At 41.6% G+C, this 20,055-nt stretch overlaps 1 protein-coding gene across 2 annotated transcripts in view; it reads left to right on the plus strand.

Annotated features, from left to right (window-relative positions):
- The window catches only part of lrba (LPS-responsive vesicle trafficking, beach and anchor containing), an 807,866-nt gene that overhangs the window by 110,746 nt on the left and 677,065 nt on the right, over positions 1-20,055 (plus strand). For both annotated transcript variants that reach the window (XM_073042906.1, XM_073042907.1), the window contains exons 15-19: positions 4,009-4,071; positions 6,771-6,868; positions 12,212-12,304; positions 12,566-12,674; positions 18,366-18,447. In XM_073042906.1, the coding sequence (XP_072899007.1) occupies positions 4,009-4,071; positions 6,771-6,868; positions 12,212-12,304; positions 12,566-12,674; positions 18,366-18,447 (445 nt within the window). The remainder of the gene's footprint in view (positions 1-4,008; positions 4,072-6,770; positions 6,869-12,211; positions 12,305-12,565; positions 12,675-18,365; positions 18,448-20,055) is intronic.

Here is a 20,055-nt window from a genome sequence, read left to right on the forward strand (position 1 = left end):
CATTATATTAATGGTGTGTAGTAATTTTTACTGTTAAGTTCATAACACGTTTAAGACAAAAACTGCTTACAATAGTAAATTCAAAATCAGAAATGGTGATCTGAAACCATCTCATTATACATTCCAATATCTGAAATAAAAATGGGTATAGCGGTGATCTGTTTCTGACGAAGGTGGAAAAACTATTTCACTGGGGCTGTTCCACACGCTCGACCTCAGAAATCTGGGTCCAGTGGTATGAACGAGCATCACAACCTGGGGATTTCCTTGGTTGCAGTGGATGACTCTGATGTCTTCTGTGTTTTGTCATGACCTTCGCTGTACATGGAGTATTGCAGTATCACCTTCGTGGCTATTGGATCTCACCGTAGATTTCATCTGCCCACTCTGCTGGAGCTGACTTAGCATGCTTGGACACACATGTCCTTATCTCATCAGGGTATGAGTCTGCAGACTACACTCTCGTGTTCATGTGTAGAGGTGTGACTGCTGTCACATGTAAACAGCTACTTGGAGCCACAGACAAGAGCTGAGAGTCTGGTTGGGGCCAAAGGTGAGGAAGCTGGCCCAGAATGGATACAACAAGTCCTCTGCAGCTTGTGTGTGTGTGTGTGTATATATTATGTGTGTGTGTGTGTGTGTATATATATATATATGTATGTATATATATGTATATGCACACACATATATATGTGTGTATATATATATGTGTGTGTGTATATATGTGTGTATATATATGTATATGTGTATATGTATGTATATATATATATGTATGTGTGTATATATATATGTATATGTATATGTGTGTGTATATATATCATAAACAGTAGAGGCTCCAGCACCAATCCCTTTGGAACACCACTGGTCACAGACGTCCAGACAGAATCGCACTTTTCCTCTACTACCTTGTCTTCTATGGGTAAGCCAATTCTGAATCCAAACTACCAAGTCATTTTGGTCCCTAAACCTTAATTTTTTGGATCTGCCTTCTATGTGAGACCTTTTCAAATGCCTTATTACATCCTTGCTGGAAAAAACTCAGTATGTTAAGCAATATCTGTGGGAAGAGTTAACATTTCAAGACTGGGACTGTTCATCAGAACTGGTGGGGGAGGGGGGGAGAGAAAGAGCAAATTAGTCTAGGTCGTACAGGAAGTAGGGGAGGACAATGACAGGAATAAAGGAAATTTCTCTAGGGTGAAATAATGTTGTAGTAATTTTATCTAGATGTGTGTAGCCCCAGCAATGCTGAATAATCTCAAGCCATCATCCAGAGCACAGCAGTGTGCTTGATTAAGTATCTCATTTGCCACTCTCAACATTTTCCTCTTTCTGTCACCAGTACACCATGGCCCCAGGCTGCACCACTTGCAAAATATACTGCATTCTGCTGTGGATATATATTGGTACTTGTTTATTTTAGCTGGACCTAAATCATGAATCTCCCATGAATCTCCCTATCTAATAGTACTCTGGGAAGGACTGCATTCATTCAAGAAAGATGCTATCCACTATCTTCTGAAGGACAATTATGGTCCGGAGTAAATCATATGCAGAAGTGAGCTCATTCTATAACTTTTTTTAAAAATAAAAAGAACAACTGAAGGATTCTCACACTGGTAAGATGCTGTACATTTCTTTGAAGCATTTTCCCTGAAAATGCGATGGGATGTAGGTGTTACTGTTATTGGAGGACATTTTCTCAATTATTTTAACTCCATTTATTTACTTTAAGTACCAAAGCTGTAATAACTTGATAACTGGACATGCTACAAATAAATTTACATTAATGTATTTGTGAAATGTCTTTAATGCAGCAGTCTCCCAAGACACTTCACTAAATTCATACTGATCCACATAAGTATATTAGGGCAGATGGCTAAGGGATGGTTCTGGTAGTGCTTGTTAAAGGAGGAATGAAAGGGAGAGAAGTTGAGTCGACAAAAGGACAAGACAAAAAGGGACAAAATATCAATTTGAGATGGAGAAAATAAGGTGTTTAAAATCAAGTCTTTAACCAAAAAATGTTCTTGGTGTACTACAGAGCAACTAACAATGCAGTTCATGTTGATTTACATGATGTAAATTTACAGATAATTTTCTTTGTAATGGACAAAGAAAAAAGTTTTTTTTAGATAGAACTGCATGTCTCCTTTAAATGTGAACCCCACAGACTTTGTATTTTGCTTTATTTAATGTGGCATCCTGTTTTACACGTGTATAGAAAGACAAAATCTCATTTGTCAATGATATGTGCTGAACATAAGCCTAATAATGGGGGCAAATATGGTAGCAATGTGTCAAGAATTGAAAGCTATATATAATAAGGAGAAAGGCGATTAAAATTTTGGAGAAACTTGAATTATAATAGATGGTGTCAAATTGTCATTTCGGTGGTTACTAGCAAAACCACCTGGTAGACTTGGAATACTTTCTGCATTGCACATAGATAAAGTTTCAAATCTTAATAGTAGCACGAACAAATTCAGGAGGAACTCAGCAGGTCAGTCAGCATTTAGGGAAAAGAATAAAGATTCAGTGTTTTGGGCCGAAACCCAGAACCTATTCTTAATATTTTAGTGCAGTAAAGGTATCCATTATAGAAAGTGTAACCAAAAAGAAAGTATGAAGGAGAAGGGGATATCACAGTTAGAACACAATTTCTTAAGGCAATAGTGGACTCAAATAAATGGGCAGTTGTATTTATTTAATAACATTTAAAAGTACTCCTAAAGAGTGCCAGCAGCAAGAATTGTCACTCAAATTACTTGAGTTTTCATGAAAAATACTTGTGATTGAAAGTATGGTGAGGGATTTTTGTTTTACAGAAATATTGCCCATTTTTCTTTATACATGAAGTACATGATATTTTGTTTCATTTACAAGAAAAATGGGTTGAATACTTTAATGGTTAACATGGCATTCCTGCAAGACTGCATTTCCTCTAGAAATATTACATGGAAATGTCCTTGGCACATCTAGTACATTGTCCTTATAAGAGACCAAAGGTTCATGCATCTCTTGACTGAATTTTTTTTAGCGTGGAAGTTAAATGACTTTATCAAGCAGTTATCAAAACTAAAACCAAACTCTGAACTTAACCTGAAGTAACAACAGCCCTGCATACAAGCATTTTTTTCCCAAAGGATGTCAGTAAGCAGGAAGTATATTGCATAATGAACAATAGGAGATGAAAATTTGAGCTTTCAACCCATATTTTTGTAAATTCGTCAGTAAGTACTTGGGCTTTGATTAATGCTACCGTTTGGAAAAAGTATAGGTTTCATGGTTACAAACAAGAGAAAATCTGCAGATGCTAGAAATCCAAACAACCATACAGATAATGCTGGAGGAAATCAGCAGATCAGGCAGCATCTGTGGAAAAGAGCAAACAGTTGACATTTCTAGTTGAGATTCTTCATCATGTCTGAAGGGTCTCTGCTTGAAAGGTCAACTGTTTGCTCTGCTGACTTCCTCCAATGTTTTGTGTATGTTGCTTAAGTTTCAAGATTGTTCTAGATTTTTGGCATGTATTTTTTCAATTCATCCAATTTTTTAAAGAAGTTTTTATCTACAATAGTTTTCTAAGTAATCATTTAAATAATGGCTAATCTGTAAAGGAGATCTGTAACAATTTTCAACTTGATTCGTTAACTATGTAATTTATGTATATTTCTGCCATAAAATTAAAAATATTTTGAAAAGAGAATTTCAGTTTATTGCTAATTTTTAACCCCTCTCTCAAATGTTGCAATTATAATATAGTTTTTGGTTTCTTTAAATATCTTAACATTTGTAATGTTTTTGTCTGAGATAGGATGGCTAATAAGTGTCAGTTAAATGATTTTTTTAATTGCTGGGGAATAGCTGAGAACCATAGCCAGCCCATTGTTCTTTAAGAAAATATAGAAGTGTCATTGACACATTTGATCAATTTAGCAGATTTAATGCCGTTGAGGAAAATTGTCTAAAGAATTAATATTTAATGAGTAATTATTTTTTTCAAAGGATCACGGCATTAAGGAAGATGAGCTGCAGAGTATTCAGAACTATCTTCTCACCATGCATGAGGTAAAATTAATTAAACACTTGGACTGAAAATTTTTAATGTATTGTACAATTACAATTTATAAGCAAAATGCTTGATTCATGAAAGCAGGATCTGCAGGCCAGGGAATGTTTAAATGTAAAGAGCATAAGATGACTGCTTTATTGTGGTTAATAGTATCAGAAATGCATGATGTGAGACTTAACAGTTGTTCATTTCAACCATTTTTAACATGCACATCTGTGGAAATACAGTAGTCTTCTTCAGTCATAACAGAATTACCACTCTGCTTAATTTTTGCTTCAACTGAAGATAATCATGATAGTGAAGGTAAACAGTCACTGGTAAGGCAAAATGCTCTTAAGTAGAAAGTTTAATTAAGTAATCTAATCTGTCTCATGTGACTTGCCTCTATACCTATTACTTAATAAAAATATTCATCATTTCTAATGTAATTTCTTTACATCTGAAATGCTGAAATACTTTTAACTTGAAGTTTTAATGATAAATTTTAAAGTGAATCATTAATAAAATTGGTTCAGTCTGAGTTGTCTTAATATGGAAGAAGAATTACACAAATTTGTTGAAGTAGTGGCTCACATATTGCCACAAGATGGCAGGTTAGCTAGAATTTTAAGTAAAATTTAAAGGAACTATTGTGTCATTTTTTCAAGAAGGCTGGTAAAATCCTAATAAATGAATTGATCTTTCAGTACCAGCTCACCAGTTTGTTCACTTGATTGGCTGGTAAATTTGTTAAAGCTAAGTAATTATGAAGAAGTAATGTGCATTAATCCATAAACTTCAAACTTCATTCCTGCCATGGAAGAATCAGTTCCACATGGATATTTCTGTTGCTTTTGTGAGTTTGAGTTCATTATTTGCAGTAACAGACTGTAAGATATTCACAAAGCATAATGTAAAACATTAATCATTGATTAACAAGGGCTATTCCAGACTCTTGGGAATGTTTTCCTCAATTTTCTCTCCTATTTGTATAATTGTGCATTATATGAAGGATTTTAAAAACAAACTGCATCAGTCTTTCTTTCTTTGTCAATTGCATTATGAGCATTTGCTGCTCTCTCTTGAATTATTCAAGAGACTGTGGACTGGAGTAAGCCGTGTTGAAGCCTTGTACCATTAGTAATATAACAGCAGCTGATATGAACTTGGAATTTGAATCCATGTGTTAATAGCTTAATTACAATTTCAGTGTCCTAATTTTGTATTGGTATTGAGCTACAATTTTACTGCATTAAATGAACATGAAACCATCAAATTGGTTATATCTTTACTACTTGAGTTGGTTTGTGAAATCTGATTTGTCTTACTAAATTATCAAATTGCTTGATGATTTTCTCATACATTATGCAAACATTAAAATGTGATTAATATTATTTGAAATAGTTTTAACCTGATATTTGCAGGAGCATTCATAATTCATGGCAACTTCTTTCATAAATACAACATTGAACAGTATTGCACAATATAAGTCCTTTGGTCCATGATGTTGTGCCAAGGGACAACATGACCGGGGAGGATTTTAATCAACACTCAAGCAATTACTTCCCTCACTTCCTGTAGTTATTTGAGGTTCATTCCGTCTAGCTCTGGGATCTTGTCTATTGTTTTTTCTGAAGCTCCAACATTGCCCCTTCCTGACTTCAACATGTTCCAGCACATTTGTCAAAGTTCCTCTCCTTGGTGAACAGAAACAATATATTGAGAACCTCCTCTGCCTCCACACATGTTTTCCCCCTTTATCCCTGAGTGGTCCTATTCTCACTCATCATCCTCCTACAGTGTGTGTAGAAAACCTTGGAGTTTATATTGATCTTACTCATCAAGACCTTCTTGTGTTCCCTTCAAGTCCTCCTAAGTCCCTTCTTGACTTCCTTAAATTCTCAAGAATTAAATGGCCTAACTCACCCCCTCTCCCCCCTCGCCTCCTCTCTCACCCCTGCCCCCGCCCCTCCACTACAAGTTGATTATCAAAAATAATTCTTTATGCATCATGTAGTGCAAGATATCAAGACATAATTTTTAACCTTACACTGTTAAATCTGCTTTGTCAGACTTTTACATGAGTTGTCGATGTGGAGCGGGCAGCGAGTTTGTAAATCTGGTAGGAGCAAAGGATGTTAGGAATGAAGAGGGTTGTGGGACAGGTGGCAGAGGAGGAGTGCCAGGGATGGGGGGGAGTAGTGCAGGTGCAGATATACCCAGCCCTGAGATGCACAGCAATGTCATTTGATTCCAAACAATTGATTTATTGATCATTACTGAATGTCTCTCTGGTGCTTCCTGCTCCCTCCCCCCTCTCTCTCTCTCCCCTCTGCCTTCCCTTTTTCCAACTATGATTCCTCTCTCTCTCTCTCCCCCACCCCTCCCCCTCTCTCCCTCTCCCTTGTGCCAACTATGATTCCCCTCTCCCTACCCCTTTTGCACTCTCAGTCCACAATAGAGACCCATATCATCACTCTCATATGTCATGAATTTTTTTTTAGCTTTAGCAGTACAGTGTAATACATAAAATTACTACAGTACTGTGCAAAAGTCTTGAGGACCCTAGCTATTTATATGCCTAACACTTTGCACAGTACTATACATTAATTTTCAAAACATACCCTTCAAACTTTCCTTTACAAAAGGGATACTTCTCACTGACTTAATTGTTAACTTTTTGTAGTACATTTTATAATTTTGCCTTTTACTTCAGGATGATAATTTGATGGACGTTCTGCAATTGCTTGTTGCTCTGATGTCTGAACATCCAGGCTCTATGATTCCTGCTTTTGATCAGAGGAATGGAATACGGTAAAAGATTAAGCATGATCTTGAATCTTGCAAAATAATTAAAGGAGCTGGAATTTTATAGTTGATTGAAATTATGTTTGTAGTAGCTTGCAGTATATCTTAAACAGGCAATGTATGAAGTAAAGTAGATCCTTTATTTTAATACTTTGCCTCTGTTAATGGTGTTTTATTTAAGAATTTAATCCTTATTCTGCAGAGTGTTGTATTGGTAAATTATTGAATTGAATATTGACACATATTTTGAGAGGTTTGCTATTTTTTGTCATCTACTGTCATTTTAAAAGTAGAGAAATCTTTAATTTGAATCTTGTTTAATTGGTTTCTCTTCTTAAAGCTTCTCAGGTTGTGTCAGGGTATGACCAAATTGGTTTATGCTCAGGAATTGTGGATAATTAGACTTCTTCTTGCCACTGCAGTTTTCTTTGCTTGAATGTGAGAAAAAATACAAGAGATAAAAATTTTTAATTTTGTTTTTTGAGCTTTGTTTTAAGTTCCTAAAATACAAATTCAGTCTTCAGTCTGTGAACATGTAAAGAGACTTCTCAAACTGTTCCAAGGAAAATTCTTGAAGTGAATTTTAGATCTTTTTATGATATTTAAAAAGTGTATTTTTAATGACTTCCTGAGTATTAAATAACAATTTCACTAATTCTCTTTTCCTTTTGGATGATTTGGTGTTTTTCAAGGAGATAACGAATATCTCTCTGTGCAGCCATATTGTGGCATTTTCAACTATATTTAGATCTGAAGTTCTAGAACATAGAACACTACAGCACAGTACAGGCCCTTCAGCCCTCCATGTTGTGCTGACACATATAATCCTTAAAAAAAGTACTAAACCCACACTACCCCATAACCCTCCATTTTTATTTCATCCATGTGCCTGTCCAAGAGGCTCTTAAATACCCCTAATGTTTTAGCCTCCACCACCATCCCTGGCAAGTCATTCCAGGCACTCACAACCCTCTGTGTTTAAAACAAAAAAAAAACTTAACCCTGATGTCTCCCCTAAACTTCCCTCCCTTAATTTTATACATATGCCCTCTGGTGTTTGTTATTGGTGCCTGGGAACAGGTACTGACTATCCACCCTATCTATGCCTCTCATAGTCTTAGAGACCTCTATCAAGTCCCCTCTCATTCTTCTACGCTCCAAAGAGAAAAGTCCCAGCTCTGCTAACCTTGCTTCATATGACTTGTTCTCCAATCCAGGCAACATCCTGATAAATCTCCTCTGCACCCTCTCCATAGCTTCCACATCCTTCCTATAATGAGGTGACCTAATACTTTCCTCTCATCTTCTACCCTTTAAACACATGGATTCATCTAAAACCTTTCTTTCTATATTCTAACTTGCACAAAATCCTGTTCATTGATAGTTTCTCACACTTATGTGCAATAATAAGCCAATGACCAACTATAATCAAGTGCTTGAGAAACTGCATGATGCTGTCTCCAAACAAGAAACAGTCCATCCTGACACATTTCAAGTCATAGTCTGGGACTTTCAACCAGATTTGTTTGAACAAAGTCCTGCACAGTTAGCATCAGCATGTTACCTGTAGCACCAGACATCTTAACACACTAGATCGCTGCTATGCTATGATAAGAAATGCCTACTCTTCCATGTCCAGACCATATTTCAGTAAATCAGATCACTTGGATGTCATCCTCCTACAGCAAATGTCATCTCATTGGTTCTTCCCTCAATCCTGGAACATCTGGACAGCAGAGATGCATACATCAGGATGCGCTTTATCGACTACAGCTCAGCATTCAGTATTTGAATTTATTTAAATCTTACATCCATCCTACAATGTGATGGAGTAAAAATCTTCGCATGATAACTCGAAGCACATGAATTTAGAAGTCTCATGACTTGTAGAAGGAAGCTGTCCTGTAGCCTGTTGGTCCTGGCTTTAATGCCGCCGTACCATTTGCCAGATGGAAGCAGCTGGAACAGTTTACGGTTGGAGTGACTGGTGTCCCTTCTGATCTTCAGGCTTTTGTTCTGCACCTGCTGTTGTAAACGTCCTCAGTGGAGGGAAGTTCACATCCATAGATGCGCTGGGCTGTCTGTACCACTCTCTGCAGTGCTCAGTGATCAAGATTTGTGCAGTTCTCGAACCAGGCGGTGATACAGTTAGTTAGGATGTTCTCAATGGTGCCCCTGTAGAAGGTCTTGAGGATTTGGTGGCATGTGCCGAACTACTTCAGCCGCCTGAGGTGGAAGAGACGCTGTTGTGTATTTTTTTTGCTGCACGGCAGGTGTGTACAGTCCTGGTGAGGTCTTCGTGATGTGTATACTGAGGACCTTGAAACTACTCACCCTCTTGACTGCAGATGCATTGATGTTGATTGGGGCGAGCCTGTCTTCATTCCTCCTGTAATCCACAATTAGCTCTTTTGATTTTTTTTTTGGACATTAAGAAAGAGGTTGTTATCTTAGCATCACTGTGCCAGGGTGTCAACCTCTCCTCTGTAGGCTGTCTCATCACCGCTGGAGACTATTGGATTGCCAATAGGAAGTAAGGATGGGCTCCCTCACCTCTGTCCCTCAGACCCTCAACACAGGTGCCCCCAAGGATTGAGTCCTGAGTCCCTCCCTTTACACCCATGACTGTACCGCCACACACAGCTCCAGTCTGCTGATCAAATTTGCAGACGACATGACATTGATCAGTCACCACCATCATTCCCTCGAACTAATCAATGAGCTTCAATACCTTGGCCTCAAATACCTTCTTGTGCAATTGCATCTTTGATTTCTTCACTTGCAGACCCCAGTCAGTTCAGATTGGCAACAACATTTCCTCCACGTGTGGCTACACCACAAAGCTGTATGCTTAGGCCCCTGTTCTACTCACTTTACACTTATGACTTTGTGGTTAAGCACAGTTTCAATGCCATATTCAAGTTCACTGTCGTGAGCTCACTCAAAGGTGGAGATCATTACAGCATATAGGAGGGAGATTGAAAATCTGGCTGAGTAGTTCCATAGCAACAACTCTTAGTCAATGTTAGCAAGACCAAGGTGCTGTTTATTGACTTCAGAGGTCTACAAGCTCGGGTGATCAGAGTTGGAGAGAGTTAGCAAATTTAAATTCCTGGGTGTTATTATTTCGGAGGACCTGTCCTGGACCCAGCATGAAAGTGAAATTATGAGGAAAGCATAGCAGTGCTTCTGCTTCCTTCGGAGTTTCCAAAAATTTGGCATGACATCTAAAACTTTGACAACCTTCTGTAGATGTGTATTGATTTGCTGCATCACAGTGTGGTTTGGAAGCACCAATGCCCTTGAACAGAACATCCTACAAAAAATAGTGGATCTGACCCAGTAATGCCCTTCCCACTATTGAGCACATCTACACGAAATGCAGGAAGCACCATCAGAGACCCTCCCCCCCCACCCAGGCCATGCTGTCTTCTCGCTGCTGCCATCAGGAAAAAGGTAGCGGAACCTCAGGACCTGGATCACTAGGTTCAGGAACAGTTTTACCTCTCAACCATCAGTCTCCTGAAGCAAAGGGGATAACTTCACTCAACTTCACTTGCCCCCATCATTTAAATATTCCCTCAAATTATGATCTCACTATCAAGGATTCTTGATCTCATGTTTTTGATAATTATTGCTTATTTATTATTATTATTATTCTTTCTCTTTTGATATTTGCAATTTGTTGTCTTTTGCACATTCGGTTGAATGACCAAGTCAGTGTGGTCTTTCATTGATACTGTTGTTATTATTCTATTGTGGATTTATTGAGTATGCCTGCAAGAAATGAATGTTAGGGTTGTATGTGGTGACATATAGGTGATAATAAATTTACTTTTAACTTAGTTCAAGGGAAACTACATTCAGATCCCCGCTTAATGCTGAGGATGAGTTCCTTGGAGGTGGAGTGCTATGTAAATCAGCGCTATGTGGGATTATTATAACATTATGTAAATGGACATGAATGCCTGATTTTAAAAAAATCCAACCTGAGATGCATGATGTTTTATATATACACAGTAATTCATGGAGTGACAAACATGTAAGTAGGTCTAACCTATACATCCATGGAGCAACAATATATTGCAGCAGCAGCGGAGTGAAGCGGGTGGCAGTTATGCCTTAGAGGACAGACCAGGCTGTGAGCTGCTTCGAGCAGGCATCAATATTTGACTACCTTTTCTTAAGTTTCCTCTCGTGAAACAGTCCTCGGTAGCAGGAAATCATGTTGAAAATGCCTCTTTGCATGGTCCATGATTTGTGTGATCGTGGTGATGCTAGTGCTGAGGAATTTGTGATGAGGTTTCTTGCTGGTGTTTTCTCCATCCAGGATGGAGTTTCATCCAGGATGCATTGCTCTACATTATTAAGGCTGTTACCATGAGAATGCAGATAACTCTTGAACATCACCATTATTAACATCCTCACGCCATATCGCAATCACATCCATGCTAATGCATTTTTGAGACATCTTAGATGTATTACCCTCACTGGAAGTTGCAGGCGATTTTCCAAACATTTTGGGTGAAAAGAAAAAGGGAATAAATTGGTGAGGGAGTAAGAACGTTTACGCACATGGGGGAGGCAGTGAGTGGCTCAGACCGTATGTAAAGTGTTTGCTGTAATGGTGAATGTTCTTGAGAACTTTTAAGTGTTTAGAATGATTTTGTCAGTTTTAAAAATTCCAGTAAAGAAATGAATAACTGTGTTACAACGAATCAGCGCTGTGCAGGGTCTGAGTGTACTTGTACTGTGTTCATTTGGTGATGACTTTACATTAGCTCAGTATCTCAGTATACTTCCTGTCATTTTAGAATTCTCTTATTACTGCACTGAAATGTCAGGTCAGATCACAAACACGAATTTCTGAATGGCATCTCTCTTCATAGCAGGATGGCCAACAAATCTGTAATTAATCAATGCTTTGCTGTCCTTGTCCTAACAGGTATAATTGAGCTTGCGTATTGCTAGCTATTTTACACTGACTTCTGGTCTGGCAGTGAATTGATTTGAGAATTTTCTTCGTATATTATCATAATTCCGCTGCCTTGCATCATCCCCTATCCTCAAACCTGAAATTTATGTAACCTCCTCAATCCTGACAATCATCCTAGATCTCTACATTCCTTCAGTCATGACTGCTTGTGCTTTTATGATTTCAGTTACACCACCATTGTAAACTTTCAGTGTTTGCTTTGTCTTCCAGCTCTCTCTTCCTCTAAGGAACTGTTTAATGTCTCCTTAACATGATGCAGTGTTGAAAACATTTTGATCTAGGAAAGGCCAAGATTTTAAGATGATTTCTTGATTTTAATTCTATTAACTTGTGATTCTTTCATTTTTTTACAGAATCATCTATAAACTACTGGCTTCAAAAAATGAAGGGATAAGAGTGCAAGCATTGAAAGTGATGGGTTACTTTCTAAAACATCTTGCCCCAAAGTACGTGAAAGTAAATTTTATTTAACCTATTTACTCAATTAATTGGTCATAAATACTGTATATCCTTTCAGCCTGTTTCAAAAATGGTTTACGTTCCACAATCTGGATAGGATTTATTGTTTTTTGAAATAACTTTGTCCACTATTCAGTTTTTGCATTATAATCCATTAATCTTAGGAATTTGAGAGAGATTTATGTTTAGGCTGAGACTGTTTTTAACTGGAGCTCTGTGACTTTTAAGAGAATTGCTTTCTGTTCTAGGCGCAAGGCTGAAGTCATGCTTGGACATGGTTTGTTCTCTTTGTTGGCAGAGAGGTTGATGTTGCACACCAATATAATTACCATGACAACATATAATGCTTTATTTGAGGTGAGCATCAACTAATCAAAGCAATACTTGAATAATGTAGACGTACTTGGAATAGATTTAAATTTTTTGTCAATAGCAAATATCAATTTAATTATTCTTGCCAGAGTTTTTTAATGAATGGCTGGTTTTAAAAGATAAAATGCAGTTAAACAAATGCATTGTTAATGCGCCTATAACAAGTAAATGAATTGTGCATTATATTTTCTTTTCAACTCCATTTAGCAGTATTTTTTTTTAACATGGGATAATCATTCTTCACAAATTGAAGTAGGATGATATTGTGGCGACCCACTTTCTTCGCAGGTGAACCGGCCCACAAATAGCCAGCGCGCGGGGAGAGACTTTGGTAATGCACCTCTGACGTCATTTCCGCCCAGAGAGGGCAGGCGCTAGGGATTAAATGCCAGCGCTGCGAAGTTTGAATAAACTAGTCTCGAAACTAGTGTCGTTATTTCAGCACTGTGTGTAGCACATCGCTACATTGGTGACCCCGACGGTCCAAACGGGATTTGGACCAAAGATGACTGACTCTTCATCTGTTCACGCAATTTTGCTGAAACTGCCAACTTTCTGGATACTGCGACCATGCGTGTGGTTTAGCCAAGCAGAAGCTCAGTTCCAGATTTGGCAGATATCTTCTGATTCCACGTGTTACTACCATGTGGTGAGCGCCCTTGACCAGGAGACGGCCGCCCAGGTTGGGGATTTCATACAGTCGCCCCCGGAAGAAGGCAAATATGAAGCATTCAAGGCGCTGCTCATTGAGACCTTTGGCCTCTCACGGCGTGAGCGGGGTGCCCGCCTGCTTCACCTGGACGGTTTGGGAGGCAAACTACCGTCAGCATTGATGAACGAGATGCTGGCCCTGGCCAACGGACACAAGCCCTGCCTCATGTTCGAGCAAGGGTTCCTAGAGCAACTGCCCGAGGACATACATCTGCTGCTGACCGACGCAGATTTCAGCGACCCCCGGAAGGTGGCGGCCCAGGCAGACGTGCTGTGGAAAGCCAAGAGGGAGAGCGTGGCGTCCGTTGGTCAGATTACCAGGCCACGTGCTCAACAGCAGACCAGACCAGGCCCATCAGGGGGGCGCACACAACACAGAGGCAGGAGTGAGAAGACAGTGAACAGTGGTGTTTCTACCACCAGCGGTGGGGCACAAAAGCCCGCCGTTGTCGCCCGCCCTGCAAGGGCCAGGGCCAGCTGCCGCTAATGACTGTGGCGGCTGGCCACCAGGACAGCCTCTTGTACGCCTGGGACAAACAGTCGGGACACCGCTTCTTGGTCATCACCGGAGTGGAAATCAACGTCTTGCCCCCGACAGGGTACGACACCCGTAACAGGAAGCCAGGACCCACCCTGAGGGCCCCAAATGGCAGCACGATACAGACCTACGGCACCCGCACAGTGCAACTGCAGTTCGGCGCCAGCCAGTTCATGTGGGACTTCACACTGGCCGCCGTGGCCCAACCACTCCTGTGGGAGGACTTCTTGCGAGCTCACAGCCTGCTGGTCGACTTGTAAGGGAAAAGACTGGTACATGCCGAGACTTTCCAGACGTTCTCCCTGGGTGAAGCCAAGTTGCTGGCCCCACACCTGGACTCCATCACGCTGTCAGACAACAAATTCACCAGAATCCTGGAATTCACCAGAATCCTGGCGGACTTTCCATCGATTCTGGCATCACAGTTCACGGCAGCCATGCCCAGACACGGGGTTCAGCACCACATCCCGACCCAGGGACCACCCCTCCACACCTGCGCACGAAGGCTCCCCCTGGAAAAGCTCCGCCTGGCGAAGGAGGAGTTCAAGAGGATGGAGGACTTGGGGATTGTACGGAGGTCCGACAGCCCATTGGCCTCCCCCCTGCACATGGTGCCCAAAGCAGCCGGGGGTTGGAGACCATGCGGCAACTATCGCAGACTGAACGAGGCTACAACTCCAGACCGCTACCCAGTGCCGCACATGCAGGACTTTGCAGCAAACCTGCACAGGGCAAGAATCTTTTCCAAAGTAGACCTCGTCCGGGGATACCATCAAATCCCACTGCACCCTGAAGACATCCCCAAAACAGCACTCATCACCCCGTTCGGCCTGTTCGAGTTCCTCCGAATGCTGTTCGGCCTGAAGAATGCCGCACAGACGTTCCAGCGGCTAATGGATGAGGTGGGACGCGACCTGGACTTTGCGTTCATCTATTTGGACGACATCCTTATAGCCAGCAGTAGTCGCCAGGAGCATCTGTCCCACCTCCGCCAGCTCTACTCCCGCCTGAGTGATTTCGGCCTCAGGATCAACCCAGCCAAATGCCAGTTCGGTCTCGATACCATTGACTTCCTGGGCCACAGGATTACGAAAGACGGGGCAACACCTCTGCTCGCCAAGGTAGACGCGATCCGCCACTTTGCCCGGCCCAACACGGTCAAAGGCCTGCAGGAGTTCGTTGGTATGGTGAACTTCTACCACCGTTTCCTCCCCTCAGCAGCCCGTATCATGTGCCCTTTGTACACCCTGATGTCGGGTAAAGGCAAGGACATTACTTGGGACGAGGAGGCTGCGGCCGCTTTAGTTAAAGCCAAGGAAGCCTTGGCAGATGTCGCGATGCTGGTGCACCCCAGAACGGACGTTCTGACCGCCCTCATGGTGGACGCATCCGACACAGCAGTCGGTGGGGTGCTGGAGCGGCTCATCAAGGGGTGCTGGCGTTCTTCAGCAAGCACCTACGACCACCTGAACTCAGGTACAGTGCTTTCGACCGGGAGCTGTTGGCACTGTATATGGCAATCTGGCATTTCAGGTACTTCTTGAATCGGGTTCACCGCGTTCACGGACCATAAACCGTTGACCTTCGCGTTCACGAAGGTGTCCGATCCCTGGTCGGCTTGCCAGCAGCGACATCTGTCCTACATCTCCGAGTACACGACGGACATCCAGCATGTCTCGGGAAAGGACAACGTCGTGGCGGACGCACCCTCCAGACCAGCTGTCCAGGCCCTGTCCCTGGGGGTGGACTATGCAGCACTGGTGGAGGCGCAGCAGGCGGATGACGAGATACCCAGCTACAGGACCGCAGTCTCGGGTTTGCAGCTGCAAGACTTTCTCGTAGGCCCAGGTGAGAGGACCCTCTTGTGCGACGTGGCTACTGGTCAACCTCGCCCCATCGTCCCGGCAGCCTGGAGGCGGCGAGTTTTCGACTCCATACACGGTTTGGCACACCCATCTATCAGGACAACCATCCGGCTGGTCTCCAGCAAGTTCGCATGGCACGGACTTCGCAAGCAGGTCAGTGAATGGGCCAGAACGTGCGCGCAGTGCCAAACAGCCAAGGTGCAGCGGCACACTAAAGCCCCGCCGCAGCAATTCTAACCCACCCACCGGAGGTTCAACCACATTCATGTGGATATCGTGGGCCCCCTACCAGTGTCCCGAGGAGCACGGTACCTCCTAACTATGGTAGACCAGTTCACAAGGTGGCCAGAGGCGGTCCCGCTCACGGACACATCTGCCGAATCCTGCGCCCGAGCACTGATCGCAACCTGGGTAGCACGCTTTGGGGTACCTGCCCACATTACCACAGAGGCGCCCAGTTCACCTCCAGCCTGTGGTCAGCTGTGGCCAGCCTGTTGGGAACGCAGCTACACCACACTACTGCCTACCACCCACAGTCGAATGGTCTAGTGGAACGCTTCCACCGTCATTTGAAGTCAGCTCTCATGGCCCGCCTGAGAGGACCTAACTGGGTGGACGAGCTTCCTTGGGTCCTGCTTGGAATTTGCACAGCGCCCAAAGAGGATCTGCACGCCTCGTCGGCCGAGTTGGTGTACGGCGCGCCCCTGGCCGTCCCAGGAGAGTTCGTACCAGCCCCAAGGGGCCAAGAGGAAGAACCCGCAGCTGTCCTGGACAGGCTACGTGAAAGGCTCGGCAACCTGGCCCCCGTACCAACTTCACAGCACGGATGGACCCCGACACATGTACCTAAAGACCTGCAGAACTGTAAGTTTGTGTTTGTACGAAGGGGCGGACACCGGGCACTGCTACAGCGGCCGTACGAGGGGCTGTTCAAGGTGATCAGCAACAACGGGTCCATGTACGTTCTGGACATTGGGGGGGAAAGAGGAGGTTTTCACGGTGGACTGACTCAAACCAGCCCATGTGGACTTGGCGCAGCCGGTCGAGGTTCAGGCACCGTGGTGCAGAGGCAGACCTCTCAAGCAGAGGCTGATCCAGACTGTGGACATTGGGGAGTGTATTGCTGGTTCTGGGGGGGGGGTTATGTGGCGACCCACTTTCTGCGCAGGCGAACCGGCTCACAAATAGCCAGTGCGCGGGGAGAGACTTTAGTGATGCACCTCTGATGTCATTTCCACCCGGAGAGGGCGGGCGCTAGGGATTAAATGCCAGCACCGCGAAGTTTGAATAAACTAGTCTCGAAACGACTTTCCGATTGCGTGTTGTTATTTCAGCGCTGTGTGTAGCATATTGCTACAATATGGTATTTAAATAACCCTGGGAGAATCATGCACTATCCTATTTTACTTTAATGTTATTGATGTTTTTATATTTTCAGTGTGCTCTTGTTGGTTGACCACACAGTGTTAATAATAGAAGTTTGTTGTACCGTAAATTGAATTTACGTGGGTGGGTTGTGAGTTTGTCATGAGTTGTGCATTTATATTGAGAAGTATTTGTATCATCTGTTTTGCTCGATTTTCATCAATTTAAAGATTGATCCATAATGAGTTTTGTAAGTTGTACACTGTGGCTCTAAGTTGAACACATTTACTTTAGTTATGGCTATTAAAGTTGCACTGGGGGAAGTGGCATATTGTTAAATGATAGAAAAAGTTTGGAAAACCAGGCAAGTCTTGTTGTGTTTCTGATCTGTGGCCATTAAATCTTAAATTTGCAGATACCAAGAATAAGGAATTTGGAGAAAGTTAAGATCTAGTTACTTATGTTCTTGTGTCTCCCATATTTCTATACCATATTTTGCAGTTTTGTTTGTTTCCTCTTATTTCCCCGATTCCCATTTGTCATCAATATCTCTTTATAAAAATGTAAAATACGATTCGGAAATGATTTTTCCTTTCAATTTAATAGCCTTTTAAATAGATGATCACAGTTTTTGTTTTGTGCCTTTGGCAGTATGGCTAAAATTGAAAGCTTCACATCTGAAAAAGTGACGAGTACAAATCTAGATTGGTCTTGTGTATGTTGGTATGTCACTGCTTAGCAACTATTTTGTTTGTATGTTAGGAAGTAACAAACTTGTGATTGGCAAATTTTTTGGAAAGGTATGCTTAATTTAGTTGTAGGTGAAATATTTGGTGTTAGTGGAAAACTAAGAGCTTTGTTTATTGTTTTTTGATATACAACACTGTAGAAAAATGGGGATGAATATGATCATGAATCAGTTTTGCTGTTATTTGAAATTTGATGTAGTTTTTCAGATTTGTTCATGATTATTATGTCAGAATTCCCTGATCTCTTGTTAATACTTCATGTTGTCCCTTTTGTTCATGAGCATTATACATAATGATATTGTTCTCCAGATAAAAGTTAAAAGTGAATTATTTACAAGGATCTCATTTTGGAAATTTTATATAGAGTATAAAATCTGAAGATAAAGTGTATTGAAGATGGTTTAGTTTAGCTAACAATTTGTTTATACTTGAACTTTAAATTTTTAAGATCCTGACTGAACAAATTTGTACTCAAGTTGTGCACAAGCAGCATCCTGACCCAGATTCATCAGTGAAGATCCAAAACCCACGTAAGCACCACTTATGTTTAGTTAAAAATTTCTTAGAATCTCGACCTTTCCTTATGAGGTGGCTTTCCTTGTTTAAACTCTATAAAACAGTAAGTTCTAAGATAGCATTAAAAAGAAAACTGCTTTATGACATTGAATTAAATTGTAGAACAGAAAGTTTAAACTATTTTGCTGGAGTTTAAAGTGGAAAAGGCACACACCTGATGGCATCATTTCACAATGCGAGGAAGTAATTGATAAGTTAGAAGAAGCTTGTTGTAATTTATGAGATATTCTCATGAGTTTTGAGCCAGCAAAGTAAGACTGCAAGTGTGTATATTTATTCAAAAAGAAATAACAGAACAAATTTTGTGCTGAGATCTGAGAAGCAGATGTGCCCATACAGGGCTACCATAGCACACAGATAATTCTTTATATGTGATGAGTTAATGAAGGTACTGCATATTCGATGTTTTCTTGAACATTGATTATGATCAGCCTTATGCTCTGCAGACTAATGTCTACAGGCCATGTGAACAGCAGTATTGGATACATTCTGTTAGAAATATATGAAATTGAGGGGCATGGACAAGGTAGATTGACGTTTCCCAGGTTAAATACTAAAGGTAAGGGAATTTAGTTTTGACATAGAGAGTGATTGGTTCCTGGAACTTGTCGATAGGGGAGATAGTGGAACTAGATAAATCAGCAATATTTAAGAACCATTTAAATAGGCAAATGAAGAGGCAGGGAATAGAGAGAAAAAAAGACCATAAGGCTCACCGAGTCTTTTCCGCAATTCAATCATGGCTGATTTTTTTTTTGCTCCTCCTGAGCCTCACTCTCTGGCCTTCTCCCCATAACCTTTGATGCCATGTCCAATCAAGAACCTATCAATCTCCACCTTAAATACACCCAATGACCTAACCTTCACAGCTGCCTGTGGTAACAAATTCCACAAATTCACCACCCTCGGGCTAAAGAAATTCCTCTGCATATCTGTTTTAAATGTACACCCTTCTATCCTGAGGCTGTGCCCTCTTGACCAAGACTCCACCACCAAAACATCCTTTCCACATCCACTCTGTCTAGGCCTTTCAACATTCAAAAGGTTTCAATTAGATTCCAGCCCCCATCCCCCATCCTTCTAAATTCCAGCGAGCACAGGCCCAGAGCCATCAGAGGTTCCTCATATGATATCCCTTTCATTCCAGGAATCATCCTTGTGAACCTCGTCTGAGCCCTCTCCAATGCCAGCACATCTCTTCAATAAGGAGCCCTAAACTGTTCACAATACCTCAAGTTGAGGCTTCACCAGTGCCTCATAAAGCTTCAGAATCACATCCCTCCTTTTACATTCTAGACATCTTGAAATTAATGCTAACATTGTATTCGCCTTCCTCACCACTGGCTCTGCCTACAAGTTAACCTTTAGGGTGTTCTGAATAAGAAATCCAAAATCCCTTTGCATCTCAGACTTTTGGATTTTCTGCTCATTTAAAAAATAGTCTGCACATTTAGTTATTCTACCAAAGTGCATGACCATGCATTTTCTAACATTGTATATCATTTGCCACTTTCTTGCCTATCTTTGAGTCTGCTAAGACCTTCTGCAGCCGTGCTGTTTCC

Source organism: Hemitrygon akajei, chromosome 4, assembly GCF_048418815.1.
Source record: "Hemitrygon akajei chromosome 4, sHemAka1.3, whole genome shotgun sequence".
In the NCBI taxonomy this organism is placed as follows: Eukaryota; Metazoa; Chordata; class Chondrichthyes; order Myliobatiformes; family Dasyatidae; genus Hemitrygon; species Hemitrygon akajei.